At 38.3% G+C, this 26,073-nt stretch overlaps 2 protein-coding genes, 6 non-coding genes and 6 pseudogenes across 9 annotated transcripts; 13 read left to right on the plus strand and 1 right to left on the minus strand.

Annotated features, from left to right (window-relative positions):
• Positions 1–5,256: 5,256 nt before the first annotated feature.
• Positions 5,257–8,047, plus strand: LOC103962355 (copper chaperone for superoxide dismutase, chloroplastic/cytosolic). The gene is given in 7 exon segments (XM_009375053.3): positions 5,257–5,295; positions 5,298–5,531; positions 5,708–5,734; positions 5,918–5,990; positions 6,154–6,288; positions 6,798–7,015; positions 7,600–8,047. Coding segments are annotated over 7 exon segments (975 nt in total). The 5' UTR covers positions 5,257–5,271; the 3' UTR covers positions 7,864–8,047.
• A 348-nt stretch (positions 8,048–8,395) lies between these two features.
• On the minus strand, positions 8,396–10,939 carry LOC103962357 (nudix hydrolase 14, chloroplastic). 2 transcript variants are annotated; one of them, XM_009375055.3, is made up of 7 exons: positions 10,645–10,938; positions 10,344–10,449; positions 10,175–10,252; positions 9,985–10,077; positions 9,751–9,843; positions 9,041–9,139; positions 8,396–8,788 (listed from the first exon to the last, which is right to left on the minus strand). In XM_009375055.3, exons 1-7 carry the CDS (start codon positions 10,854–10,856, stop codon positions 8,552–8,554), a joined length of 918 nt encoding a protein of 305 aa, XP_009373330.2. In that variant the 5' UTR covers positions 10,857–10,938; the 3' UTR covers positions 8,396–8,551. The 2 variants fall into 2 exon arrangements, with proteins under 2 accessions (XP_009373330.2, XP_048435920.1); XM_048579963.1 differs by lacking the exon at positions 9,985–10,077 and having other exon boundaries at positions 10,645–10,939.
• Positions 10,940–17,581: 6,642 nt separating this feature from the next.
• On the plus strand, positions 17,582–17,700 carry LOC125475353. The gene has a single exon (XR_007256745.1). It is a non-coding gene; the product is annotated as a 5S ribosomal RNA (ribosomal RNA).
• A 366-nt stretch (positions 17,701–18,066) lies between these two features.
• LOC125475340 lies at positions 18,067–18,185 on the plus strand (annotated as a pseudogene).
• A 368-nt stretch (positions 18,186–18,553) lies between these two features.
• Positions 18,554–18,672, plus strand: LOC125475339 (annotated as a pseudogene).
• A 362-nt stretch (positions 18,673–19,034) lies between these two features.
• On the plus strand, positions 19,035–19,153 carry LOC125475345 (annotated as a pseudogene).
• A 367-nt stretch (positions 19,154–19,520) lies between these two features.
• On the plus strand, positions 19,521–19,639 carry LOC125475338. Its single transcript, XR_007256739.1, has one exon. It is a non-coding gene; the product is annotated as a 5S ribosomal RNA (ribosomal RNA).
• A 364-nt stretch (positions 19,640–20,003) lies between these two features.
• LOC125475337 lies at positions 20,004–20,122 on the plus strand. Its single transcript, XR_007256738.1, has one exon. It is a non-coding gene; the product is annotated as a 5S ribosomal RNA (ribosomal RNA).
• Positions 20,123–20,484: 362 nt separating this feature from the next.
• Positions 20,485–20,603, plus strand: LOC125475351. Its single transcript, XR_007256743.1, has one exon. It is a non-coding gene; the product is annotated as a 5S ribosomal RNA (ribosomal RNA).
• A 368-nt stretch (positions 20,604–20,971) lies between these two features.
• On the plus strand, positions 20,972–21,090 carry LOC125475347 (annotated as a pseudogene).
• A 798-nt stretch (positions 21,091–21,888) lies between these two features.
• Positions 21,889–22,007, plus strand: LOC125475355. The gene has a single exon (XR_007256746.1). It is a non-coding gene; the product is annotated as a 5S ribosomal RNA (ribosomal RNA).
• Positions 22,008–22,369: 362 nt separating this feature from the next.
• LOC125475350 lies at positions 22,370–22,491 on the plus strand (annotated as a pseudogene).
• A 364-nt stretch (positions 22,492–22,855) lies between these two features.
• Positions 22,856–22,974, plus strand: LOC125475346 (annotated as a pseudogene).
• Positions 22,975–23,339: 365 nt separating this feature from the next.
• Positions 23,340–23,458, plus strand: LOC125475352. Its single transcript, XR_007256744.1, has one exon. It is a non-coding gene; the product is annotated as a 5S ribosomal RNA (ribosomal RNA).
• Positions 23,459–26,073: the final 2,615 nt, after the last annotated feature.

Below are 26,073 nucleotides of genomic sequence, written 5' to 3' on the forward strand. Positions count from 1 at the left end.
TTATCAATGATGGATGCCACGGTTTATGGGTTTTAATAATGGGAAAGAATGGATTAGAATATTAGGGTTAATGGCTAATGGGAATGCACGGATTAGAGGATGTAAATGGGATAGTTAGGTTGTAATAAAAAAATGGGATATGGTGGCTGAAAAATAATGGAATGGGAAATGGGATCCCACGGCTGGAATTAGTTTATTAGGGTGAATGGTTGCATGGTTTTGGGAATTAATAATGGGAGTTGCGGCTTAATGGGGGAGAATAAGGTTAATGGCTGAATAATAAAATGGCATGAATGGGTTTTTGGTGATGGTGGATACGGCACAAAGGAGAAAATGGAATTATGGTGGCTGAATCATTAGGGTGATGGTGCGGATTGAATGAATAATGGGAGTAGAATAATGGATTAAATGGCTTAATGGTTGAATAATGGGAGTATTAGGTTGTATGGATTATGGGTGATAGTGGCTTAATGGGCAAATTTAAGATTAGGAAAGGTTACCAAAATGGGAAACTTAGGGTTAACTTTCCTAAAATAGGAAACCTTATTTGAGTAGGATTCCTCGTTTTGGTAGGAATTCATCGTTGGCGTAGGAATTCGTCGTTTCTTCACGTCTTCAACTCATTCATTCCTCTTTCGCTCCAAAAGGCTCCAATTTGCATCTTCTTGCACACTTTGGCCTTTTAATCTGAAAATACACAAAAGTGGCCTTAAACACTAAAATAGATAAGTAAACACAACATAAATGCACGAGAACAAGCTAATTAAGTCGCATGAATAAGCTCCTATCAGGCATCCTGCACTGTGAGGTTACGAATATGGCCCTGAGGCTGTAGCCGACCACCTCGACCTCTACTCGACAGACCACTACGTCTAGGTGTACTACGGCCCTGTCCAGTCTGACCAACCTGTCTTGATGACCCTGCGCTACTAGAAGCAACCTTTCTTTGCTGGAGCTATACTCCCGAATACCACTGTGATTAGTCGACTGGATAAGAAGGATATGGGGTATACCCTCTAGGGTACTGCTGATATCCGCTCTAGTAGCCACTAGGATAATACGGATCCTAAGGATACGGGTATGGTGACGCTAAATAAGGAGCAACATCTCCCTGGTAATGGTAAGTACCCCCACGACCTATCTGACCATAACCTCTCGGCGGTGAAGCTTGCTGACTAGGAACTGGTGGTGGTAAAGAAGGGATCGGGGCCTCTGTTAACCCTATGGACAATTTGTTGCCCGCTGTCAGACCTGTCCACAAGTAAAACATCCTCGACTGCCCTGTCTACACTCCCCAAAGTGCCGGCTGTTACATCTCTGACAAAACAGAGCTCTTGAATCACCAGAACCACCAGCATCTCGCTGGCTCTGAAAATGTTGGCCTCTGGTAAACCTACCACCTCTACATTGGCCCGTAGAACTCATGCCTCCATTGGACGAACTAGAGCTAGCCCCGCTTCCTTTAAAGCTCTAAGTCTTCCAGGGCCCCTGAGATGCTTGACCTTTACCTCTATCGTCTTTCTTTTGATTACGATCCTTCTCTTCTTCTTCACTTTCACTAGGCATATTCTCAGAATCCTCAATCCTCAACAAAATCTCATAGAACTCCTGATAAGAATCGCAAGGAGTAGTGGTCGCCATAGAACGTCATTTCTTCTTAGTACCCAATTTGAAACGACGAAGCATCTCAACCAAATTAGCAACAACTTCCAGATGATAATGGGACAAATCAGTGAATCTTATGTAGTACTCATTCGCCGTCAACTTCCCCTGCTTCAAATCGGTAAATTCTTGCTTCTTGCGATCAATATACTCAGGAGGAACAAATCTTTTCCGAAACAACCGTTTAAACACTTCCCAGTCAGCAGCTTCCTTTGGGGTCAAATAACGAACCTCCTGTCCCCACCAGGATGCCAATTCTTTACCTAAGAACTATGACGTTGTCTCTACCCACCTTTCAGAAGGAAGATTCTCTTGACTTTGCAACACTAGAAAAGTCTTTTCAATATGCTCAATCCACCGCTCAGCTCCCTCATATCCTTCATGACCCTCAAACTTGTCCAACTTTAGATTATACATGGTCTCCAAAGGAGTCCTCTGAGGAGGGCGAAGCGTAAACTAAATCGCATGAGCTATAGCTTCCCCAACTGAGCTATATCGGGAAAACTAGGCTCAGCTGAGCGACGTTGTTCTCGACGAGGCGGCATATTTCTGATAGAAAACACCAAAAATAATTAGAATACTCACAATAATGCAGGACTGCCAAACCTAGGCTCTGATACCAAGCTGACACACCCCGATCCAAAATTTAGGGCATGCTGGCCGACACATGAGGGTGACGTAGCCAAATGCGCAATGCGGAAGTAAAAGAATGAAAATACGAGGAAATAAAGTCAACAAAATAATTTACAATAAAAAGATCAGTGAGTGCTAGTGACAAACACAGAAGGAAAAATGCAAAGTAGAAGTTCAAGTATCCTAGGTGCAGTCTAGAATAAACAAACACTACACCGGTGATAACTAGAAAATCCTACATAGAGGGTGCTCTATCAGAAATGTCTCGATGCCTCGTTCGTCACCCACGTCTTCGCTACGTAAACCCTGGAGGGGCACAAAACAGAAAACGTGAGTGGGCAAAAACAAAGTTTGTTTTTCAAATCATTTCAATATCAAGTAATAACCCCTCTCTGTAAAACCCGTATAATTTCCAGAAAATATTATACGTACTCGTATTCAAATCATGCTAAAAACGACAAAGCTCAAATATGCCATGCCAAAAATATGTCGTGTCAGAATATCTAAACAAATAGTATAAACATCAAGCAGCTGAGATAAAACAAATCATAATACGCCGATAATATCAGCACGTCAACCGGAGTCACCTAAAGTGACCTGTACAGCTGAATCTATAGCTCCTCAACCACTATCCTGCACACGAATCGAAACCACCTATAGTGGTCTGTATGACAGGTTGGTGTATCTAATTACGCTCAGTGCTATGATCACGTGAAGGCTGTGCGATGTATCGCAAGTCATCTACGACTCGGAACCACCTATATTGGTCTGTACGACAGGCTGGCACCTGCCTTGGATCCAAGGTGAGCATACGGTGCAGGAGGTGAACGATCACGTGAAGGCTAGGCCCTACTTTGGCAGAGCACAATCACCGAGGTGCAGGAATATAAGCTATAACTCAATCTCATCAACACTACATCTATCACTAACAACATACTTACCTGACTTACCTGAGCGTTTGCGGCACCAAAGCATAACCAACACAATCACAATAATAATAATATAGACGATATTCGACATGGCATTTCAATTATAAACCATTTCAATTATAAAAATCATTAAAACGTAATTTCTGGAAAGATACCAATCATTATATATATATATATATATACTGAAAACAAAATCCCACTGACTAATACGTAGAAGGGTCGTAAGCCTCGAGCCTCGCGTGGCTGCGCTCGTCCTCCGGATAATCCTCACCTATATGCGAAACAACTATAAAACCATCAATTAACGCACATATCCAACCTTAGGTAATAACTTCTCATACATTGCTCAACTAGGGTGTTTGAATATACCAAAATGATCTACTCAACCTCACGAACATCCCTATATTTTTAGAAAAATTTTCTGGCCATCCACTTGTCAGCCACGTGCGGCTAACCTTAACTGATTCTTAACGGTCGTTAGGAATATTCCGTTAAAACCCTAATAGAAGTTAATGGCTGTTACCTGATGCCGTTAGAATATTCCGTTAACTCTGACAAATATTCACCTCTTTCTCCGGTGAGCCTCGCTGGTCGCCGTCGTCCGCTGCCGTCAGCGCCGTCGTCTGCAACTCGAATTTTCGCCTATTTTTGGAAAAACTTCAAACTTCAATATCTTCTTCATTTCTCAACCAAAATCCATGAAATTTGTACCAAAATGAAGCCTAAGACAAGGACAAGAAGTTTATACCATTTTGAAGCACCAAAAACGCCGGAATCACGCCGGAGAAATTCCACAAAATCCAGCCAACCTTAGAACTCGCTATCCCGACGTCCAAAATCCTTCAAACTTGATCTCCGGGCTTCATGAAATGGTTTTAAAGCTCCCTATAACCTCAAAACTCGATGAAACCTCTGTGATCACAAGTGCATGAACAGTGCATGAAAACAGGTTCTCGGGTTTTCGAGGGTTTCAAGTTCTAAAAATGGTATGGATGAGTTCTTGGGTTTGCTAGGAGTCCAAAACCAACCTTCAAACCTTCGATCCATGCATGGAAAGTTGGCTTCGAAGTTTGTCCGTACACTTGCAAAGGAATGGAAGAAATTCGAGAAAGAGAGAAAAGAGAGAGAGTCACAGGAGAAAAGGATGGGTGTGTGTGTGTGGTGTGTGGTCCAAATGGCAGCCCACCAACCAAAAACAAATCAAACATCCTACAACGCAAATTAACGTCTAGGGGCAAAATCATATTTTCACACTAATGTTACAAATAATTCGGGACGGGCTGTCACAACAATGCGCTAGATAGTCTTGTTTTTTGTTAGATAAGAACAAGTTTTAGTTGATCAGGAGATAAATCCTTATTATTGTAAATAATGTTAAATAATAACGATAAATCATATAATTTTTAATTGTCCGTTGATTAATGACTCTTTCTATAAAAAAAATAATTATAGTAATTTAAACTTTTGCATTGTAAACGACTCTTTCTATAAAAAAAAAAAAATAATTAATTAAAGTAATTCCTGGTTATTAGGACCAAAAGTAATAAAACATATGTTTTGAAAACAAACGTACCAAAATTCAAATGTACCAAGGACCTAAATTGACCAAAATTCAAATGTTCCAAGTAACTAAATGTACAATTATAATCAAACGTAATGATATAACCAAACGTACCTAACAATGAGTTTGTTACATTCTATTTAATTTACTAACATAAATATTTTAATAAAAAATAAAAAAAATCTTAAATCATCATAACAAGAAATGCATAAAAATAAGAGGAAAAAAAAAAAAGGAATGTTAATGTGAATAAACTTCTAATGAAATAAAATTAAAATATCAAAATTGTAGAAAAATGTTTAATTAAATTTGTAAAAAGAATAAATAGTTTAGTCTATAAAATTTAAAACATAAGACGTCTATATCAAAATGTCTCGTAAATAAATCAATCAACAACAAAACAAGCAGCCAATTTGAGATTGATGATGTAAACAAATTGAATAGAAATCCAAATCCCAAAACCCAAATGCAAAAATACGAAATAATATGGCATTTCTGAGGTCAGTGGCACGACTGCTGTCATAGCTGCTGCCTCTGCATTTCCTGCGGCCGTTGCCCTTTCTTCCTTCTCTTCTTCTTCCTCCTCTGTATCGTATCGATTCCCAAAACCCCAAAACCTCTCCTTTCTCTCCTCCGCGCCTTCTCTGCGGAACCCAAATCCTCCGTTCCTCGCTACAAGCTTCGCCCACTCCCCCTCGGCTATCCAGATGGACGCGCCCACATCGGAGCAAAAGCAATCCTTTCAGGTTCGCTGAAATTCATCAACTTTGTTGTTTGATTTTTTATTAATGGGTTGTAATCCCTTTTCAAAAATAATTAGTGGGTTACAATCTGATTCTTCAATGGGTTCCGTTTGTTTGATCGGTTTAAGCTGAATACAGAAACGGTTTTTTTTTTTTTTTTTTTTTGGTTTGAATTGCAGAGTGATGGCGCTTTGCCGGAGCTACTGGTAAGTTCGGTCTTCAGAATTTTATTTTCTTTTGATCTAAATTATTTATTTTCTAGATGTTTCAATGATTTGAAGTATTGGTTAGGAAAAATTACAGATGTAAATCATTTTTAGTAATACAAATTAGGATTTTTTTTGGATTTCGCTGAAGAGTTAAATTTTCGGTTTTGATTTGGTATATAGACGGAGTACATGGTGGATATGAAATGTGATGGATGTGTCAAGTCTGTAAAGAACAAGTTAGAAACTGTGGATGGTAAGTTTTTCTGAGCTACTGCATTACAGTGGGAAATTTTGTTTTTGTTTTTTTTTTTTTATTTTTCTGAGCTACTGCATTACAATGGGAAATTTTGTTTTTTTTTAATCATGTATTTGGCAGTTTGGTATTCTGATGTTGTTATTCAATTGGTTTCCTCTAGGAGTAAAAAGTGTAGAGGTAGACCTCAACAGTCAAGTCGTCAGGGTTCTGGGTTCAACGCCTTTGAAGACCATGACTGAAGCTTTGGAGCAAACTGGTCGAAAAGCAAGATTAATTGGGCAGGGGATTCCTGAAGGTTATATCTTTTTTCCTTTCTCTTTCGATGAATGCAATGTTGGGGTTCTTTCCCTCAATTTTTTGCTGATATCTATCCATGTCTAGTGACTCCTTTGTTGTCATTATTTCTTGTTGCACAACGCTAGGACGTAGATAGAATATATTCTTGTTCAAACAAGAATAATTGTTTTTCATCCAATTATTAAGGCAAGTATAACTGAGTCAAAGTGAACGAAAGGGGCTGTAATTTGAGTATGGTTGGTGGATAAAATGCTGTTTGTAAAAATTTTTTGAGTTGAACAATTGAAACTGGACAGTTAACATATCCACGTCTTTCTTGTTACATATAGAAAGGCTGTAATTTACCTGAGTTTAAGCTTTTAGCGGTTCAATGATCTAAATCCTATTTCTTATGCAGAAGAATTCCGTTTATGTTATATTCATATTTTGGTTCATAGCTCAATATATTGGAGTTTTATGAAAGTATATGTTGCTGACATAGTTCCTGTTTTTTTTAATGGCTTACAGATTTCTTGGTTTCTGCTGCTGTTTCTGAGTTCAAGGGTCCAATTATTTTTGGTGTGGTTCGTTTTGCTCAGGTGAATATGGAATTGGCTAGGATTGAGGCCAACTTTAGTGGATTAACACCTGGAAAACATGGTTGGTCGATCAACGAATTTGGTGATCTAACGGAAGGTGCTGCAAGCACTGGAAAAGTATTTAAGCCATCAAATGAAGCAAAGGAGGTTCGCTTCTTCCTCTGATATCTATGGTGGTTTAGACTTTTGATAAATTTCCTAGTAACCTGTTAGGAACACTCTTTCTAGTAAAATTTATATCAATGGTGTAGAGTTTTCGTTATTCTATTTGAGGCACAAATGGAAAAACCAATATGATCAGAAATTAGGACTATAGTTGTATTCGCTGCTGCGCGTCGATTAATTGCTCTTGGAGAAATTTGCACAACTGTACATATTTCCCAACACACGTTTAAAGATTTATCGAGTGGTACGATGCCTGTATTTGCAGTTTTCACGGTTTTCATTACTGATTACAAATTTTAATGTCATAGTATACCCTTTACAGCTGTCTGCTTGCCCATCTGTATCTGTTGCAAACTTGTTATAATATGCTCTTCTAAACCTTCCAATTATCGCATTCCCCTGTATCCTTCAACCTCTTAGATTAATCTTCTGTTGGATTTTTGGCCACCGGTAATAATCTTGTTTTTCATTTCATGTAATTTCTGCTTAGTTTTATAGTACTGGCTTGTCGTTCAGTGACTTTGAATGGCATTCTCTAAGTCGTTTTTATGCTTAATGATTTTCAGCCGCTTGGTGACCTGGGAACACTGGTAAGTGATGAGAGTGGTAATGCCTTCTTCTCTGGGGTCAAAGAGAAGCTGAGAGTTGCGGATCTTATTGGGCGGTCAATAGCGATATATGAAACTGCTGATAAATTGGACTCTGGTATCGCGGCTGCTGTGATTGCTAGAAGTGCTGGAGTCGGGGAGAACTACAAAAAGCTTTGCACTTGCGATGGAACCACCATATGGGAATCAACTGGCAACAACTTTGTCGCCGGCGAGGTCTGATATCGACAACAAAACATACTTGAAGTTATAGTATAGTTAAATTCTTAGGTACTTTGTACAACCATAAGAGTTATCGTATTTGCTTTTAGATAGATTTGGACCTTCTTAGGCACCTTGTACACGAAGAGTCATTGTATTTGCTCGTATTATACTTCATAAGATCATTCTCCGGTGTCAGAACGCACACATTGTTTCATCATATAGAGACCAATTTCTATCATCGCCGCACCCTGCAGCATCCTATCTGGAGAAGCCATGGAGACGGAAATCACATCGTCACCATCCTCAACTGCGGCATCAAACCCTACAAGGACTTCCGATTCAATAATTCATCAAGAGAGCAGACTTGGTAAATCGACTAGTGAGCATAAGGCGCTATTCTAGCAGCCGTCCCTAAACAAAGCATGATCCGGCAAACGCCGGTGCCCAAAACTCCAATGTGGACACCTCCAATGATCACACCCTAGCCAAAATTTGACTCATTCCGAAATTCCTTGTCCCGGCGCAACCCCTAAAAGCCATAACCATGAGATGGATGCAATCTCTTTATTTTCTTCTCAAATTTACTGAAATTGTAAAAATTGGAAGCACTCTTTACATGGCAGATAAAAGGAATCCAGTCGGGATCTAAAACAAACTGGGCACTCAAGAGGACCAAACATAGGGTATAGTGGTTACGATTAGCAGTTCAGGCTTTTGGCGGAGGCAAGAGCCCTTCTCTTTTGGCCATTTCATAAAGCGTAAGGGCTGCTAAAACCTTTGCATCAGCCGTTGTGCACCAGAGCTTTTCATACGGAACCACGCAGAGCTTAATCAGCTCGCCATGTTCACGAAGACCTGTTTCTTTCCCTTGCAGCTGCTCAATAATCCCTTTATCCACCGGCCCTCTGTACAAAAATAGGCTTATTTCTTCATCGCACCCTCCCTATGCAAGAAAAAATAGAAAATTAGTGAGCTTTATCTGGCAGCCGGGAAGAAAAGAGAGTTTCCTTGGTTGGGAGCCTTCTACTCAACTTCCTAAAAGGCGAACTTTGCGATAATACAATGACCAGGGGAGTTGTAATTTTATTTTAACTAGTCCGTGATTTCCAATTTTAAATCAGCGAATGGGAGACCACCCACATTTTAAGCTCCATTTTGGCATTTTGGCTACAGGAAAGAATTAACACCAACTTACTGGTGAAGGAAAAATTCTGCGTCCAGTAGATTCGTCGAGGAAGGCTGTGAGGTCCACCAAATCTTTTTGTTTTAGGCATATACCAGTCTCCTCTTCAACCTGCCAAAAGTATAAAGATAAAAGTCATGCATCTCGAGTTTGGGCACGGCTGTAAAACTTGCAGTAGAAAGAGTGAGAGCACAATATAGTTGAACAGAACAAAAGCAGTAACATAAACCAAAGAAAATTTCATAAAACGTTACGAGGAATATTTTCAGGCCTGACAGAAATAATAAAAGGACAAATAAGCAACCAATACGCATATTGGTCACCAGCAATATGCATAGCACAGACATGTATGCCAGTCAAAGATATGAAAAGAAATGAATGTCAACTATATCTCGGAGAACCTTGGAAATATCAGGGTAAGTAATTTGAAACTAGGTCCTGTAATGGGGATAAAAGCGTACCAAATATTCTACAGAAAGTAACAGAACAATTACCAAGCAAGCTACTCTTTATGGAGCTGAGATAAAAGCAAAGCAATGAATCCATGTAGCAAAAATACGGTGACTAGCTGAAGTATAAACCAAAACTACAGGCTTGTGGTTTGCAAGTAAGCTAAATCAATTTCCAGGTGATTTCGTGTCCTTAGGAAAAAGAAAGAGATAGACATACATGGACTCAGACATTGTACATCATATTATATTTGTGAAAAAAGGGAGAGATACCTCACGGATTGCAGTGCCGAGAAAATCACCCTTGTCATCATCTAACATTCCAGCAGGCAATTCCAATATGATCCTTCCAACCGGGATTCTAACCTTGGAGACAAGAATGAAGTTTGACAGGGTTTGAATACATGAGAACTGAGAAGTACACACCGCCATATCCTAATTCAATAATTTACGGACATGTACATATGCAACACCAAAACTACGCAAAACACCTATGTCAGGACCTACCTGTTCAGTAAGAACAGCATAGGTCTTGCCCTCTGAGTCCAAAAGGATTAGCACGGCCACAGCCGGTCCTCTTGCAAACACAATACCTGGAACCTAAGCAAGTTTTACTTCACAATGTAGCAACAGAATCAAAACGGAAAATTCCGGGCACCAATGAAAACCGAAAAACAAGGACATTATCATTAGATACCTTTTTCCCAGTTTCTTTATCAATCACATCTGCTACAAATTTCAAAAACCCAATTCGATTTCCGAACAAATCAACACCCTGTTGCCCAAAAAAATTAACCACCTCAGAATTAGCGACCACTAAAACAACCGTTGCTAATACAAAGGATTGAACTTTCAATTTGAATTACCTGAATTAAAACTCGTTTAAGAAACAAGCCGCCGCCACTTAAAACCCCACTTTCACTTTCCATGTTCTTCAGCCACTGTTTGAACAAAGACGAATCGATGGCGCTCCTGCAAATTTCACATTTTTGCATAATTAATTAGGATCGCAATTGGGTTTTAATTACAATCAAAGATTCAAAATTGTAATTGGTTTTAAATTAACATTTCTATTACAGCTTACTTAGCATTGTAATTGGGTTTTAATTACAATCGAAATTGTGACTACATCTGCAAATACAAAGTGAAATGAAAGGTGTGACTCGCCTGAACTCGGAAGGGGAGATGTTGGGGGCGGCAACGATCTGGACGGGTTCGGCGAGTTGACCCGGGAGAGTGATGGAGTGAGTTAAGGGCGGCGAGTCGGACGACATTTTGCAGGAGAAGGATTGGGTTGGACGGCGAGTGGGAGAAGAAGAGGAAAGGCGGAGTGTCTTCGCAAGAATGTTCAGACTCAGTGGCTTACAAGCTTGAAGCATCTTCCACAAATCCACGGGCGAGCCATCCCTCTTCACGTGTATATAGCCTTCTTTATACGGCGCCGGATTGTCTTTGTTTCATAAACCACAGGCCGTTTTCCTTTCTTTTTTTCCCTTTTTTCCTTTTTTTTTATCATAAAAAACTCGGTGCAAAAACAATTGTTTTTCAGAAGAGATGACACTATTTGTTTTGAAGGCTTAATTAGATTAATAGTTCCCGTAATGATAGAGTAGTTGGAAAATAGCTCATATGATAACAAAAATTAGAAGTTAAGCCTCTGTAGTAAAGTTTGTTAAGATTTATGTTCAAATTTAAAAATTTCATCAACTTTTTTCTAATAATTAACAGAAAATTGACGAAATTTTCAATTTTAAGTATAAATTCTAACAGACTTTACTATAAGGGTTTAAAAACCTAATTTTTAACCACATGAGCTATCTTCCAACTACCCTATCACCACGAGACTATTAATCTAATTAGGCGTTCTTTTGAACTAGGAAAACACATGAACTTATATTTGTATCTAAAATTTCTTATCATTCAATTTTACTAGCAATTCTATAGCAAATTTTCTTGGGTCTAACAATTTTACTACCATTTGGTATCGCCCTTTCTCGATTCCTGCAATTGTTTCGATCTGCAATCTTTTCCTAGTGCCGTGTTTCGTGGCTTGACTGTAGGGTGTGTAAAGTTCTGAGTCTAATTTCGACTCGGGTGTTCACATCACCACCTATGTCTGTCAATCTCGGCGTTATTGCCTATGGGATATATTTTCCCATCGGTTCTTTCTCTTGGTGGTTGCAGTTTCGATCCGTGTGGTGTTTGATGGAGGACGACGGTATCTACTCCTTTTTGACTTTTGTGGCTTGGTTTGGTTTCATCTCTGGCGCATGCAGGAGGGTTGGCTCGTGGTTGACGCCAAGTTATTTGGCGGTCGGGTGGAGTCGGGCTGCTAGGGTTTTTTTTGTGTGTGTTTCTCTATTCTGGGCTCCCTCTTTGTTGCTGTTTTGAGAGTCCATATGTTGTTTTTGTGGGTTGCATGTTATTGGGCTTCCTTGTGTGTATAGACTTAACATTCGTTTTGTGTTTTTCATGTTCGTGTTTTTTCGTGACATACTCGATATCTTAACAGTTCGTGTTGTATAACACCCATTAAAGTAAACAGGTAATATGACTCAACCTGAAATCGACTCGATAATATTAGCAGGTAGTATGAACCAATTCGTTACTCGTTAAAGAAAATATTTAAATCAATAAATAATTAAAATTAAAAACATAATTTGACCCAAAGAATTAGAAAGCATAATTGACACACCTTGACTTGAAAAGTCCACTTTGACTCCAAAATCGAGTTGTGCTGGCCAACACCTGGAGGATGATGCGGTCATAAAGTGTAGTGTAGTGAAAAAAGAATATGAATAAATTTAAACCTAAAAGTGTCTAAACAAAAGAGTACGCGAGTGAGCAGAATTGCACCCATTTCACACGTAATGGTAGAGCATAAGAACATACATCTAATTAGGGTGAGGGTTATAACACTAAAAATAACCATCTCCTGAGATTTTCCATAACCCTCGTTTACACATAAGCCCATCTACTAAACCTGGAGGGGCAAAAAACAAAGTTGTGTGGGTCAGCAAAACAACATTTGAAAGAAAACCTTTATTTTTTATTATATTAACCCCTCGTCGTAAAACAAGTATAGTTTCCTTAAAAAAATCATACTATGTATAAGTATGAAGATTTAATGTATGCCAACAATATATATCATAAATATGTCACAACAGGAATAATTCAACAATAATGGAAATATAGACATGTGCTTGACAATATACTAGCACGTGAGACGAAGTCACTTAACGTAACCTGTACAACTGCATCTATGGCTCATCAATCTATATTATCACACAAGTCGGAGTCATCTAATGCGACACGTAATAATAATATACTCTCTAACGTTACAATCATATGAAGCTTGCGCTAAGTGCAATCACCTACAAGTCGGAGTCACCTAATGTGAGTTGTACAAAAGGCTAGCACCTAACTTGGATCTAAGAAGAGCATACGGTGCGGGAGGTGAATATACACGTGAAGGTTGGCCCTAGCCCCGAGCGGAAGCACTAACACCTGGGTGTAGTAATGATGAGCCTAATTATATGAATATATGTATGCTACACAATTCAAATCAATACTAAACTCACCTGAATTTACATGCGCGTTCTATAGAATCATTTTAGTATTCTACCACAGTACCATAATTATAAGCAGGTAAATATACGTATGAACATGCCATAACCATTTTATAATTCCAAGCACAAAGAACATTTACCAAATTAAACTAAAATTGGCATAAAAGGGATAAATCATTTAAATACATTTTATGGAAACTATAAGCCATATATATATATATATATATAGAAATAAACAGCCCACTCACCTTGAGTCCGCACTACAACTCCATAGCACAAAATATCAAGGCATCACGAACGATCGTTTACTAGAACAATTATCAAATTATGTCTCAGAATTCATATCGATAGAAGACGCAACTCACGTAAAACACATCCCTAAGGACGTTCTAGAATGATTTGAAACCCATTAACTAAAAGTAAACCGTCGGTCAAAGGTCGGTGGTGGGTCCACAACCCTACTTAATTTGATTCGTAAGATCTATACCTCGAATTTCTGATCTGTAAGTTCCTATGGTCCTCAAATATTACGTACTATAAGGTACTAAGATTTGGTGACGATCCAATGGTCGGATCGCCAATTCATGCAAGGACCCCATAACAGCCAACTAGGTGGTTAACTACAAAACTACATTAAAACATCGTAATTTCACTAAACGGATGTCAAATATAGAATTGGAGCATCCAAATTAGCCTAAGATGGTCAGGTGGGCTCTCAGCCCACGCTGCTACCACACGCCGGATCCCCGGAAAAATTCCACTATTTCTAAAAATTCACAAATTTCACAGGAATGAAGATTTCAATGAGAAGAACAACTTTCATACCTACACGAAGTCTAAAAGTGGACGGAAGATGATCAATTTTGCCCATAAGGCCGGCGGGTGCCTAAAGCTTCCCCGCATCAATTCATCGTCTACGATGGTCCAACGAGGTTAAGGTTGGTTGGGATTTGCTCCAGGGATGATGGGCTACAAAGCCCAAGTGGTGGCATCGGCCATCGTTTTGCCAATTCGCTGGAACATTGAAAAGAGTGGGTGGAGCACTGTTGATTTTCGTCGACTTTCGTGGCCTCAAACTGCCATATACCGTGGTCAATCAAGGTGGTTCTTGGGTGGGTTTTGTAGAGGGGAATGAGAGCTTCAATATGGTGGTGGTGGCGTCGAAAAACTCCACCGGAGTTGGCCAAAATCGACCTTGGAAAATGGGAGGTTGAACTGGGTTGCACGAGTTGAAAGGCTGATGAGAATGGAGGGAGAAATCCCTCTTTTTCCTGATTGGCTGCTGCCCTCTACCTCTCTTCTAATTGGTTCCTTGTCCCTTTAATTTAATTGGTCCACCATTCCCTAATCTGAAGGTTGATTGGGCCTCATCCCACAAGGTGGGAATTTAATTTAATTAAAACTAAACTTTGAATAACCAATTTCAAACGTCTGTAACTATACCGTTATAATCCGGACTCACAAACAGCTTTCGTCTGTGCGTTCGTACCAACAAGTACTATGCAGATATGCTAAAAGGATAAGTCTTACGCCCCTCTAGATGATGGTCAACGGAAGTCAAAGTCCTTGCCTCTAGGGTATTTTCGTAAATTTACGCTTTTAAAATTAATAAAAACGTAAAATTATGGACGAGTTGTTACAATCTACCCCCTTAAGAAAATTTCGTCCCATAAATTTAAAATCATTTGATACACAAAACTCAAAAATAGGGAAGAAAAAAATATATGTACTAACAAAGAAATCAAGTCAGAGTGGTTGTACAAAAAGGGAAAATGCCGCTCCGTCACGATTCATAGTGCATTATTCTTGTTCATGCCTCCAATCGATACTCTCTTTCTTCTCCGGTACAATACTATAATATAATAGTTTTCTCAAAAACAAAGAGTAAAAAATATTTATATGTACTAACATCAAGTCAAAAATACATATAATTAGCAACATAAGGTTAGAGTAGTTGTACTGATACTTAAAATTGAAAATAACATTTTCAACTACGTTCCTGAGTGTTGCGTACTCCGAAAGTAAGTACATAATATCCTTGGGTCGAGCCCAAGTAATAAATAGGTAAAATACAACAAACACATAAGTTCTAAGTAAGCACTAACATAAAAGAATCAACCTATTTACTTGGTTAACTAATCCAACAAATAAGTCCTTGATATTACAGTCTGCAGCCCGCGATATCGACAGCTCACTGTTGTCATGATAAGCAAGTAACAAATTTCCAAGGGTGCAATATTACCATCATGCCGCTCATTGGGAAATACACAAACAATATCGGATAAAGTCTCTACCATGCTCACGCACTTACCCCTCTTACACTTACCCCTCCTTAGACCATTTCCAATGTTGGGCTAAAAGCCAAATATTTTAGCTCGGAAAATTTAGCTTTTAGCCTAGAAACAGCTTTTCTGCTCCAACCATTCTAGCCTAAAATTTTAGCTCGGGATTATTAAAGAATGAACTTAGGCTATTTTTTTTGTTAAATTAAATTTTAAAAAAATAAATATGTAGACTATCGTCAAACCATCTCCAATGGTTGGGCTAAAAACCAAATATTTTAGCCCGAAAAATTTAGCTTTTAGCCCAGAAACAACTTTTCTGCTCCAACCGTTCTAGCCTAAAATTTTAGCCGGGAATTATTAAAGAATGAACTTAGGCTATTTTTTTTTGTTAAATTAAATTTAAAAAAAAATAAATATGTAGACTATTGTAAATTAATTTTATGAACATTTTAATCTAAAAAAATTTAAATTCCGATAAATATTGAGTGGAGTCCACTTCAATTTATGAGCTAAATTTTGGGGGGAATTTGGCCTTGGTTTAGCATTTAGCATTTAGCATTTAGCCCAAATTTCCCCTTGGGTTTTATTGGGTTTGGAGGGAAATTTTGGAGGGTAATTTGGCTTTTAGCCCACCATTGGAGTTGGTCTAAATTAATTTTATGAACATTTTAATCTAAAAAATTTAAATTCCGATAAATATTGGGTGGAGTCCACTCCAATGTCTGGGCTAAATTTTGGGGGGAATTTGGCCTTGCTTTAGCATTTAGCATTTAGCCCAAATTTTCCCCTTCGGTTGGATTGGGTTTGGGGGGAAATTTTGGGAGGTAATTTGGCTTTTAGTCCACCATTGGAGTTGGTCTTAGGTAACAACAACAATAAGATAACATTTCTATAATGTGCACCCTCATAATTGAACAGTTGTTCATAAAACTCCTTAGTCAAGCAAGTGCTAAGCAAAGAATCTCCATTCCAAATCTCCAGAGTGTCACAACAAAGACCAACAATTTTGTAACTGTAGTTACAAGCATTTCTAGCGAAGATAAGTATCTAATACGATCATGCTACAACTATAAAGCAAAAAAACATAACACACCAAGAAAGTTTAGATAGTTAGTTCAGACTGGTTGTTAGTTTGAGGGAAATATATAGTCAACTACAATTTACTACACGTGACCTTCAAGAAGGCTTCCCAAACACTTGGAAATAAAACATGTATCCCGATAAGATATAATAGTGACATATCTGTCATGTAGTCGAGCCAACGTAGTCTGCAGCGCCTTAGCAAGCAAATTCATAGTGAATTCTCTCGAACTTAGTGAGAAAGTAACTACATTGAGAAGGCTAGAAGAATACTCGAGAATTTGAGGATCAAAGCAAGTCCATCAAATCTAGAGAACAAGCTAACTGGATTGGATGTATAGCATCAACTACAACAAGTAGTTTTCGAGTTACTCAATCACCACGGTAAAGATTCATTCAACCAGCGCGTTTGCTGGGTGATTGAGTAATTAATGGTCACGACTGCACTTCCAACGTCTACAGTTCTTCTAGATAGTGCTTCCGCTTCAAGGCAATAGTAGGGTAGACACATACCCAAGGTTAACTAGAATACCTTCCAGCACCAAGACGTGAAAATGTTGTCCTTTTGAACCAATAGAAAGCGAGTTGACTTGTCACATCAATCGATAATCACCATACATCACAAAAATCTCCACATATACAAGAAACTTGTACTAGGAGCGTATGCGATATTTTCCTAGGCGATATTTTCCTATCTTCCATGGCGATATTTTCCTATCGTACTGGAAACTTGTACTAGGAGCGCTGGGTGAGAGTAGTACTAGGATGGGTGATCTCCTAGGAAGTCCTCATGTTGCATCCCCTCAGGCTCTTTTTTTTTTTTTTTTTCTTCATAATTCTTTGTTGCGTATTTTTAGTTGCTTATTTGTGGTGCGTGTCGTTCAGAACCGAGTCTCGTGCTTAGAAGATGAAAGAAAGGAATGGGAAAGACTATTAATTCTATTTTTGAAATTCCGAGGGATCATCTTCATTAATATTCCGTGGGAGATGAAAGAAATAGATGAGAAAAACAATTAATTCAATTTTTTTTTTTAATTTCGAAGGATGGTCTTGATTAATATTTTTGAATTTTGTGCGAACGTTCGAAGCCGATGTGATTTGCACATGCATAAAGGTTACGGGGTCATGGCCAAAGAAACGATTATGTACAATTACAAGTCATAGACTAACGGATGCGATCATACCAACTCACCTACACCGGATCCCATAAGAACTCCGAAGTTAAGCGAGCTTGGGCGAGAGTAGTATTAGGGTGCGTGACCTCTTGGGAAGTCCTCATGTTGCATCCCACTGGCTCTTTTTTTTGTTTTTTTCCTTCATAATTCTTTGTTGCGTATTTTTAATTGCTTATTTGTGCCGCGCGTCGTTCAAAACCGAGTCTCGTTCTTAAGAGATGACAAAAATGAATGGGAAAGACTATTAATTCTATTTTTGGAATTCCGTGGGATTATCTTGATTAATATTCCTTGGGAGATGAAAGATATAGATGAGAAAGACAATTAATTCCATTTTTTTTTTAATTCCGAAGGATGGTCCTGATTAATACTTTTCAATTTCGTGTGAACATTCGGAGCCGATGTGATTTGCACATGCATAAAGGTTGCGGGGTCATGGCCAAAGAAACGATTATGTACAATTACAAGTCATAGACTAACGGATGCGATCATACCAACTCACATGCACCGGATCCCATCAGAACTCCTAAGTTAGTCAAGTTTGGGCGAGAGTAGTATTAGGATGAGTGACCTCCTAGGAAGTCCTCGTGTTGCATCCCCCCGGCTCTTTTGTTCTTTTTTTTCTCTTCATAATTCTTTGGTGCGTATTTTTAGTTGCTTATTTGTGGCGCGCGTCGTTCCGAACCGAGTCTTGTGCTTAGGAGATGAAAAAAAGCAATGGGAAAGACTATTAATTCTATTTTTGGAATTCCGAGAGATCATCTTAATTAATATTCCTTGGGAGATGAAAGAAATAGATGCACTAGACAATTAATTCAATTTTTTTTTTTAATTTCGAAGGATGGTCTTGATTAATATTTTTGAATTTCGTGCGAACGTTCGGAGCTGATGTGATATGCACATGTGTAAAGGGTACGGAGTCATGGCCAAAGAAACAATTATGTACAATTACAAGTCATAGACTAGCGGATGTGATCATACGAACTCACATGCACCGGATTTCATCAGAACTCTGAAGTTAAGCGAGTTTGGGTAAGAGTAGTACTAGGATGGGTGACCTACTAAGAAGTCCTTGTGTTGCTTCCCCTTGGCTCCATTTTTTTTTTCCCACCAAATTCTTTGTTGCGTCTTTTTAGTTGCTTATTTGTGGCGCGCGTTGTTCAGAACCAAGTCTTGTGCTTAGGAGATGAAAGAAAGGAATGGGAAAGACTATTAATTCTATTTTTGGAATTCCAAGGGATCATCTTGATTAATATTCCTTGGGAGATGAAGAAATAGATGCGAAAGACAATTAATTCAATTTTTGTTTTTAATTTCGAAGGATGGTGTTGATTAATATTTTTGAATTTTGTGTGAACGTTCAGAGCCGATGTGATTTCCACTTGCATAAAGGTTACAGGGTCATGGCCAAAGAAACGATTATGTACAATTACAAGTCATAGACTAACAATTGCGATCATACCAACTCACATGCACCGGATCCTATAAGAACTCCGAAGTTAAGCGAGTTTGAGCGAGAGTAGTACTAGGATGGGTGACCTCTTTGGAAGTCCTCATGTTGCATCCCACCGGCTTCTTTGTTTTTTTTTTCCTTCATAATTCTTTGTTGCGTATTTTTAATTGCTTATTTGTGCCGCGTGTCGTTCAGAACCAAGTCTCTTTCTTAGGAGTTGATAGAAAGGAATGGGAAAGACTATTAATTCTATTTTTGGAATTCCGTGGGATCATCTTTATTAATATTCCTTGGGAGATGAAAGAAATAGATGAGAAAGACAATTAATTCCATTTATTTTTTTTAATTCCGAAGGATGGTCTTGATTAATACTTTTGAATTTCGTGTGAACGTTCGCAGCCGATGTGATTTGCACATGCATAAAGGTTGCGGGGTCATGGCCAAAGAAACGATTATGTACAATTACAAGTCATAGAATAACGGATGCGATCATACCAACTCACATGTACTGGATCCCATCAGAACTCCGAAGTTAGTCGAGTTTGGGCGAGAGTAGTACTAGGATGAGTGACCTTCTAGGAAGTCCCCGTGGTGCATCCCCCCTGGCTCTTTTTTTTTTTTCTTCATAATTCTTTGGTGCGTATTTTTAGTTGCTTGTTTGTGGCGTGTGTCGTTCCGAACTGAGTCTCGTGCTTAGGAGATGAAAGAAAGCAATGGGAAAGACTATTAATCCTATTTTTGGAATTCCGAGGGATCATCTTGATTAATATTCCTTGGGAGATGAAAGAAATAGATGCAAAAGACAATTAATTCAATTTTTATTTTTTAATTTCGAAGGATGGCCTTGATTAATATTTTTGAATTTCGTGCGAACGTTCGGAGCCGATGTGATTTGCACATGCATAAAGGTTACGGGGTCGTGGCCAAAGAAACGATCATGTACAATTACAAGTCATAGACTAATGGATGTGATCATACCAACTCGCCTGCATCGGATCCCATCAGAACTCCGAAGTTAAGTGAGTTTGGGCAAGAGTAGTACTCGGATAAGTGACCTCCTGGGAAGTCCTCATGTTGCATCCCCCCGGCTCTTTTTTTTTTTTTTTTTCCTTCATAATTCTTTGTTGTGTATTTTTAGTTGCGTATTTGTGGCGCGCGTCATTCAGAACCCTCGTGCTTAGGAGACGAAAGTAAGGAATGGGAAACACTATTAATTCTATTTTTCGAATTCCGAGGGATCGTATTGATTAATATTCCTTGGGAGATGAAAAAAATAGATAAGAAAGAAAATTAATTCAATTTTTATTTTATTTTGAAGGATGGCCTTGATTAGTATTTTTGAATTTCGTGCGAACGTTCGGAGCCGATGTGATTTGAACATGTATAAAGGTTACGGGGTCATGGCCAAAGAAACGATTATGTACAATTACAAGTCATAAACTAACTGATTCGATCATACCAACTCACATGCACCAGGTCCCATCAAAACTCCGAAGTTAAGCAAGTTTGGGCGAGAGTAGTACTAGGATGGGTGACCTCCTGGGAAGTCCTCGTGTTGCATCCCCCCGCCTCTTTTTTTTTTTTTTTTTTTTTTTAATAATTCTTTGTTGTGTATTTTTTGTTGCTTATTTGTGGTGCGCGTTGTTCAGAACCGAGTGTCGTCCTTAGGAGATGAAAGAAAAGAATGGGAAAGACTATTAATTCTATTTTTCGAATTCCGACTGATCGTCTTGATTAATATTCCTTGTGAGATGAAAGAAATAGATGCGAAAATCATTTAATTCAATTTTTTTTTAATTTCGAGGGATTGTCTTGATCAATATTTTTGAATTTCGTGCGAACGTTCGGAGCCGATGTGATTTGCACATGCATAAAGGTTACGGGGTCATGGCCAAAGAAACGATTATGTACAATTACAAGTCATAGACTAATGGATGCGATCATACCGACTCCCTTGCACTAGATCCCATAAGAACATCGAAGTTAAGCGAGTTTGGACGAGAGTAGTACTAGGATGGGTGATCTCTTGGGAAGTCCTCATGTTGCATCCCACCGGCTCTTTTTTTTTTTTTCCTTCATAATTATTTGTTGCGTATTTTTAGTTGCTTATTTGTGCCGCGTGTTGTTCAGAACCGAGTCTCGTGCTTAGGAGATGACAGAAAGGAATGGGAAAGACTATTAATTCTATTTTTGGAATTCTGTGGGATCATCTTGATTAATATTCCTTGGGAGATGAAAGAAATCAATAAGAAAGACAATCAATTCCATTTTTTTTTTAAATTCCGAAGGATGGTGTTGATTAATATTTTTGAATTTCGTGTGAACGTTCGGAGTCGATGTGATTTGCACATGCATAAAGGTTACGGGGTCATGGCCAAAGAAACGATTATGAACAATTACAAGTCATAGACTACCAGATGCGATCATACCAACTCACATGCATCGGATGGGTGACCTCCTGGGACGTCCTTGTGTTGCATTCCCCCGGCTTTTTTTTTTTCTTTTTCTTCATAATTCTTTGTTGCGTATTTTTAGTTGCTTATTTTTGTCGTGCGTCGTTCAAAACCGAGTTCGTGATTAGGAGATGAAAGAAAGGAATGGGAAAGACAATTAATTCTATTTTTGGAATTCCAAGGGATCATCTTGATTAATATTCCTTGGGAGATGATAGAAATAGATGAGAAAGAAAATTAATTCAATTTTTTTTTGTTTAATTTCGAAGGATGGTCTTGATTAATATTTTTGAATTTCGTGCAAATGTTCAGAGCCGATGTGATTTGCACATGCATAAAGGTTACAGGGTAATGGCCAAAGAAACGATTATGTACAATTACAAGTCATAGACTAAGGGATGCGATCATACCAACTCACATGCACCAGATCCCATCAGAACTCCGAAGTTAGTCGAGTTTGGGCGAGAGTAGTACTAGGATGAGTGACCTTCTAGGAAGTCCCCGTGGTGCATCCCCCCTAGCTTTTTTTTTTCTTCATAATTCTTTGGTGCGTATTTTTAGTTAATTGTTTGTGGCACGTGTCGTTCCGAACCGAGTCTCGTGCTTAGGAGATGAAAGAAAGCAATGGGAAAGACTATTAATCCTATTTTTGGAATTCCGAGGGATCATCTTGATTAATATTCCTTGGGAGATGAAAGAAATAGATGCAAAAGACAATTAATTCAATTTTTATTTTTTTTAATTTCGAAGGATGGCCTTGATTAATATTTTTGAATTTCGTGCGAACGTTCGGAGCCGATGTGATTTGCACATGCATAAAGGTTACGGGGTCGTGGCCAAAGAAACGATCATGTGCAATTACAAGTCATAGACTAATGGATGTGATCATACCAACTCGCATGCATCGGATCCCATCAGAACTCCGAAGTTAAGTGAGTTTGGGCAAGAGTAGTAGTACTCGGATAAGTGACCTCCTGGGAAGTCCTCATGTTGCATCCCCCCGGCTCTTTTTTTTTTTTTTTTTTCCTTCATAATTCTTTGTTGTGTAGTTTTAGTTGCGTATTTGTGGCGCGCGTCGTTCAGAACCCTCGTGCTTAGGAGACGAAAGTAAGGAATGGGAAACACTATTAATTCTATTTTTCGAATTCCGAGGGATCATATTGATTAATATTCCTTGGGAGATGAAAAAAATAGATAAGAAAGAAAATTAATTCAATTTTTTATTTTATTTTGAAGGATGGCCTTGATTGGTATTTTTGAATTTCGTGCGAACGTTCGGAGTCGATGTGATTTGAACATGTATAAAGGTTACGGGGTCATGGCCAAAGAAACGATTATGTACAATTACAAGTCATAAACTAACTGATTCGATCATACCAACTCACATGCACCAGGTCCCATCAAAACTCCGAAGTTAAGCAAGTTTGAGCGAGAGTAGTACTAGGATGGGTGACCTCCTGGGAAGTCCTCGTGTTGCATCCCCCCCGCCTCTTTTTTTTTTTTTTTTTTTTAATAATTCTTTGTTGTGTATTTTAATTGCTTATTTGTGGCGCGCGTTGTTCAGAACCGAGTGTCGTCCTTAGGAGATGAAAGAAAAGAATGGGAAAGACTATTAATTCTATTTTTCGAATTCCGACTGATCGTCTTGATTAATATTCCTTGTGAGATGAAAGAAATAGATGCGAAAATCATTTAATTCATTTTTTTTTTAATTTCGAGGGATTGTCTTGATCAATATTTTTGAATTTCGTGCGAACGTTCGGAGCCGATGTGATTGGCACATGCATAAAGGTTACGGGGTCATGGCCAAAGAAACGATTATGTACAATTATAAGTCATAGACTAATGGATGCGATCATACCGACTCCCTTGCACTAGATCCCATAAGAACTTCGAAGTTAAGCGAGTTTGGACGAGAGTAGTACTAGGATGGGTGATCTCTTGGGAAGTCCTCATGTTGCATCCCACTCGCTCTTTTTTTTTTCCTTCATAATTATTTGTTGGGTATTTTTAGTTGCTTATTTGTGCCGCGGGTTGTTCAGAACCGAGTCTCGTGCTTAGGAGATGATAAAAAGGAATGAGAAAGACTATTAATTCTATTTTTGGAATTCTGTGGGATCATCTTGATTAATATTCCTTCGGAGATGAAAGAAATCAATAAGAAAGACAATCAATTCCATTTTTTTTTAAATTCCGAAGGATGGTGTTGATTAATATTTTTGAATTTCATGTGAACGTTCGGAGCTGATGTGATTTGCACATGCATAAAGGTTATGGGGTCATGGCCAAAGAAACGATTATGGACAATTACAAGTCATAGACTACCGGATGCGACCATACCAACTCACATGCATCGGATGGGTGACCTCCTGGGACATCCTTGTGTTGCATCCCCCCGGCTTTTTTTTTTTTTTTTTTTTCTTTTTCTTCATAATTCTTTGTTGCGTATTTTTAGTTGCTTATTTTTGTCGTGCGTCGTTCAAAACCGAGTTCGTGCTTAGTGATAGGAGCATATTTATGCACCTTAGTTTAGCTTGTCTTGTGCATTTAAAGTGTTTTTCCTTAGTAAAGTAGTCTTTTAAGCTAGTTTTATGTATTTTCAGGATTTAAGGGCAAAGTATGCAAAATGATGCATTTGGAGCATTTTGGAGCAAAATTGTGCTTGGAATGGATAGCATATGCTTGGAGCAAAAGGAATGGACGAAATTGAAGACCTAAAGGAGGATTTGGAGTTACATCATTTCCTAAACTAAGTAATAAAGCCTTAGGATATTTTCTGCCCAATATTTCCCACCATAGCAGCACCCTACATGCATTCACTCTTCATAATTCACTCACATGCTCTCCCATCATCATTCCACACCTCCATTGCAGCCACCAACCAACCTAGCTGTCACCCACATGCTCTCCCATCATCATTCCCTCTTTAACCCATTCAGCCACATCCATGCACTCTTCATGATGGCAGCCACCAACCAACCTAGCTGTCATATTCCCTCTTTAATCATTCATCCACCTATAAATAAACATCCATTGCAGCCACAAAAGAACCATTTATTCATTCACCATTCACGCCAGAAATTCATCCCCTCTCTATAACACATCCATACTTCACCATTCTTCATATTTTTTGCCCAAAAATAAGCCTTGAAGTCCCCTACATCCATCCCTATCCTAAACACATCATTCTACACCATTCATAACCCCCAAAACCTATCCTTAGACCTTGTGCCGCAACAAAGAGGAGGAGAAGGGCCTAAACGTTCATACAATTCAAGTTTGAGTTGTTGGAATTTTTAGGTGTTTCTTTTCCTTGATTTCAATGTTTAATTTCAATTCTCTTTGTTTTGTGCGTATGAGGAACTAAACCCCCCCTTGGCTAGGGGGGGATTCGAAATACATGTTTATGCTTGCAATATGATTTGATTACTTCCAATTGCGTTTCATAAGTTGTGAATTCAATTTACTTATCTATGTGAATTAAATTGATTTGTGTGTGTTGGTTGAGAGTGCACGCTTAATTATCATGCATAAATTGGATGCTAGGATATAAGGAAATTTCACCTAATCGTTATGGAATTATATTCACAAGTAGTAAAGGTTGATGATCTCAATCGCGTTAAGTAAATTCTTGGCATAAGTTTCATGCAATCATAGTAACAAGTGTTTCGTCAACGCTTATGGTTTTCATAGAACTTAATGATTCTTGCTTGTATCTCTATTATGCAATCATGTAGGGGACTTGTGGGGAATGTTTTGGGTTGTCGTATGCAATCATCCAATTCAATAACGTTAGGAAAATCTGAGGGTTAATTAGTGCAATTCACGGTTAATCTGGGGCGTTGAGAATTCATGGTTTATTGAAAAACAATTAGAAATCGTTTTGTGTGCAAGTGTGACATGTGTGGAGAAGAACCCTCTAGCTAGCATTTCATCCATATTTTCATCAAATTCATCTTTACAATCTGTTTGAATTACATTCTGTGCATTTTATTTAATTTCGTCAAAAACTCAATCCCCCTTTGCTTTAGTGTCCAACTTAGTTAGAAAGTGTCTTAGTTTGTGTTTTTAAGTGTTTTGATTCATTTTATTACCCAATTTCGTCCAAAGTAGTCAAAGTGCTCAAAACTGCCCAGAAAGTGTTTTTAAGGCTGTTTTGAGTGTTTTGGGTGCTGTTTGAGTCTTTTGGTTTGTTTTAGTGTTTTAAGTGTTTAGTTTTGCATTCTTTGAGTCTAGTTTAGTGTTTTAAACTTTATTTTACGTTTTTGAGTCAGTTTCCAAGTGATTTTGCAATCCCTCCTAATCCCCAGTTAAGAACGATCCCTATTTACATTCTTCACTACAATTGATAAAAAGAGGGTTTAATTTGTGTGCGTATAATTCTCACATCACTTAGGAGATGAAAGAAAGGAATGGGAAAGACAATTAATTCTATTTTTGGAATTCCAAGGGATCATCTTGATTAATATTCCTTGGGAGATGATAGAAATAGATGAGAAAGAAAATTAATTCAATTTTTTTTTGTTTAATTTCGAAGGATGGTCTTGATTAATATTTTTGAATTTCGTGCGAATGTTCAGA

The sequence above is a fragment of a genome, unplaced genomic scaffold, assembly GCF_019419815.1.
Source record: "Pyrus x bretschneideri cultivar Hongxiangsu unplaced genomic scaffold, Pyrus_bretschneideri_v1 Contig14, whole genome shotgun sequence".
NCBI lineage: Eukaryota > Viridiplantae > Streptophyta > Magnoliopsida > Rosales > Rosaceae > Pyrus > Pyrus x bretschneideri.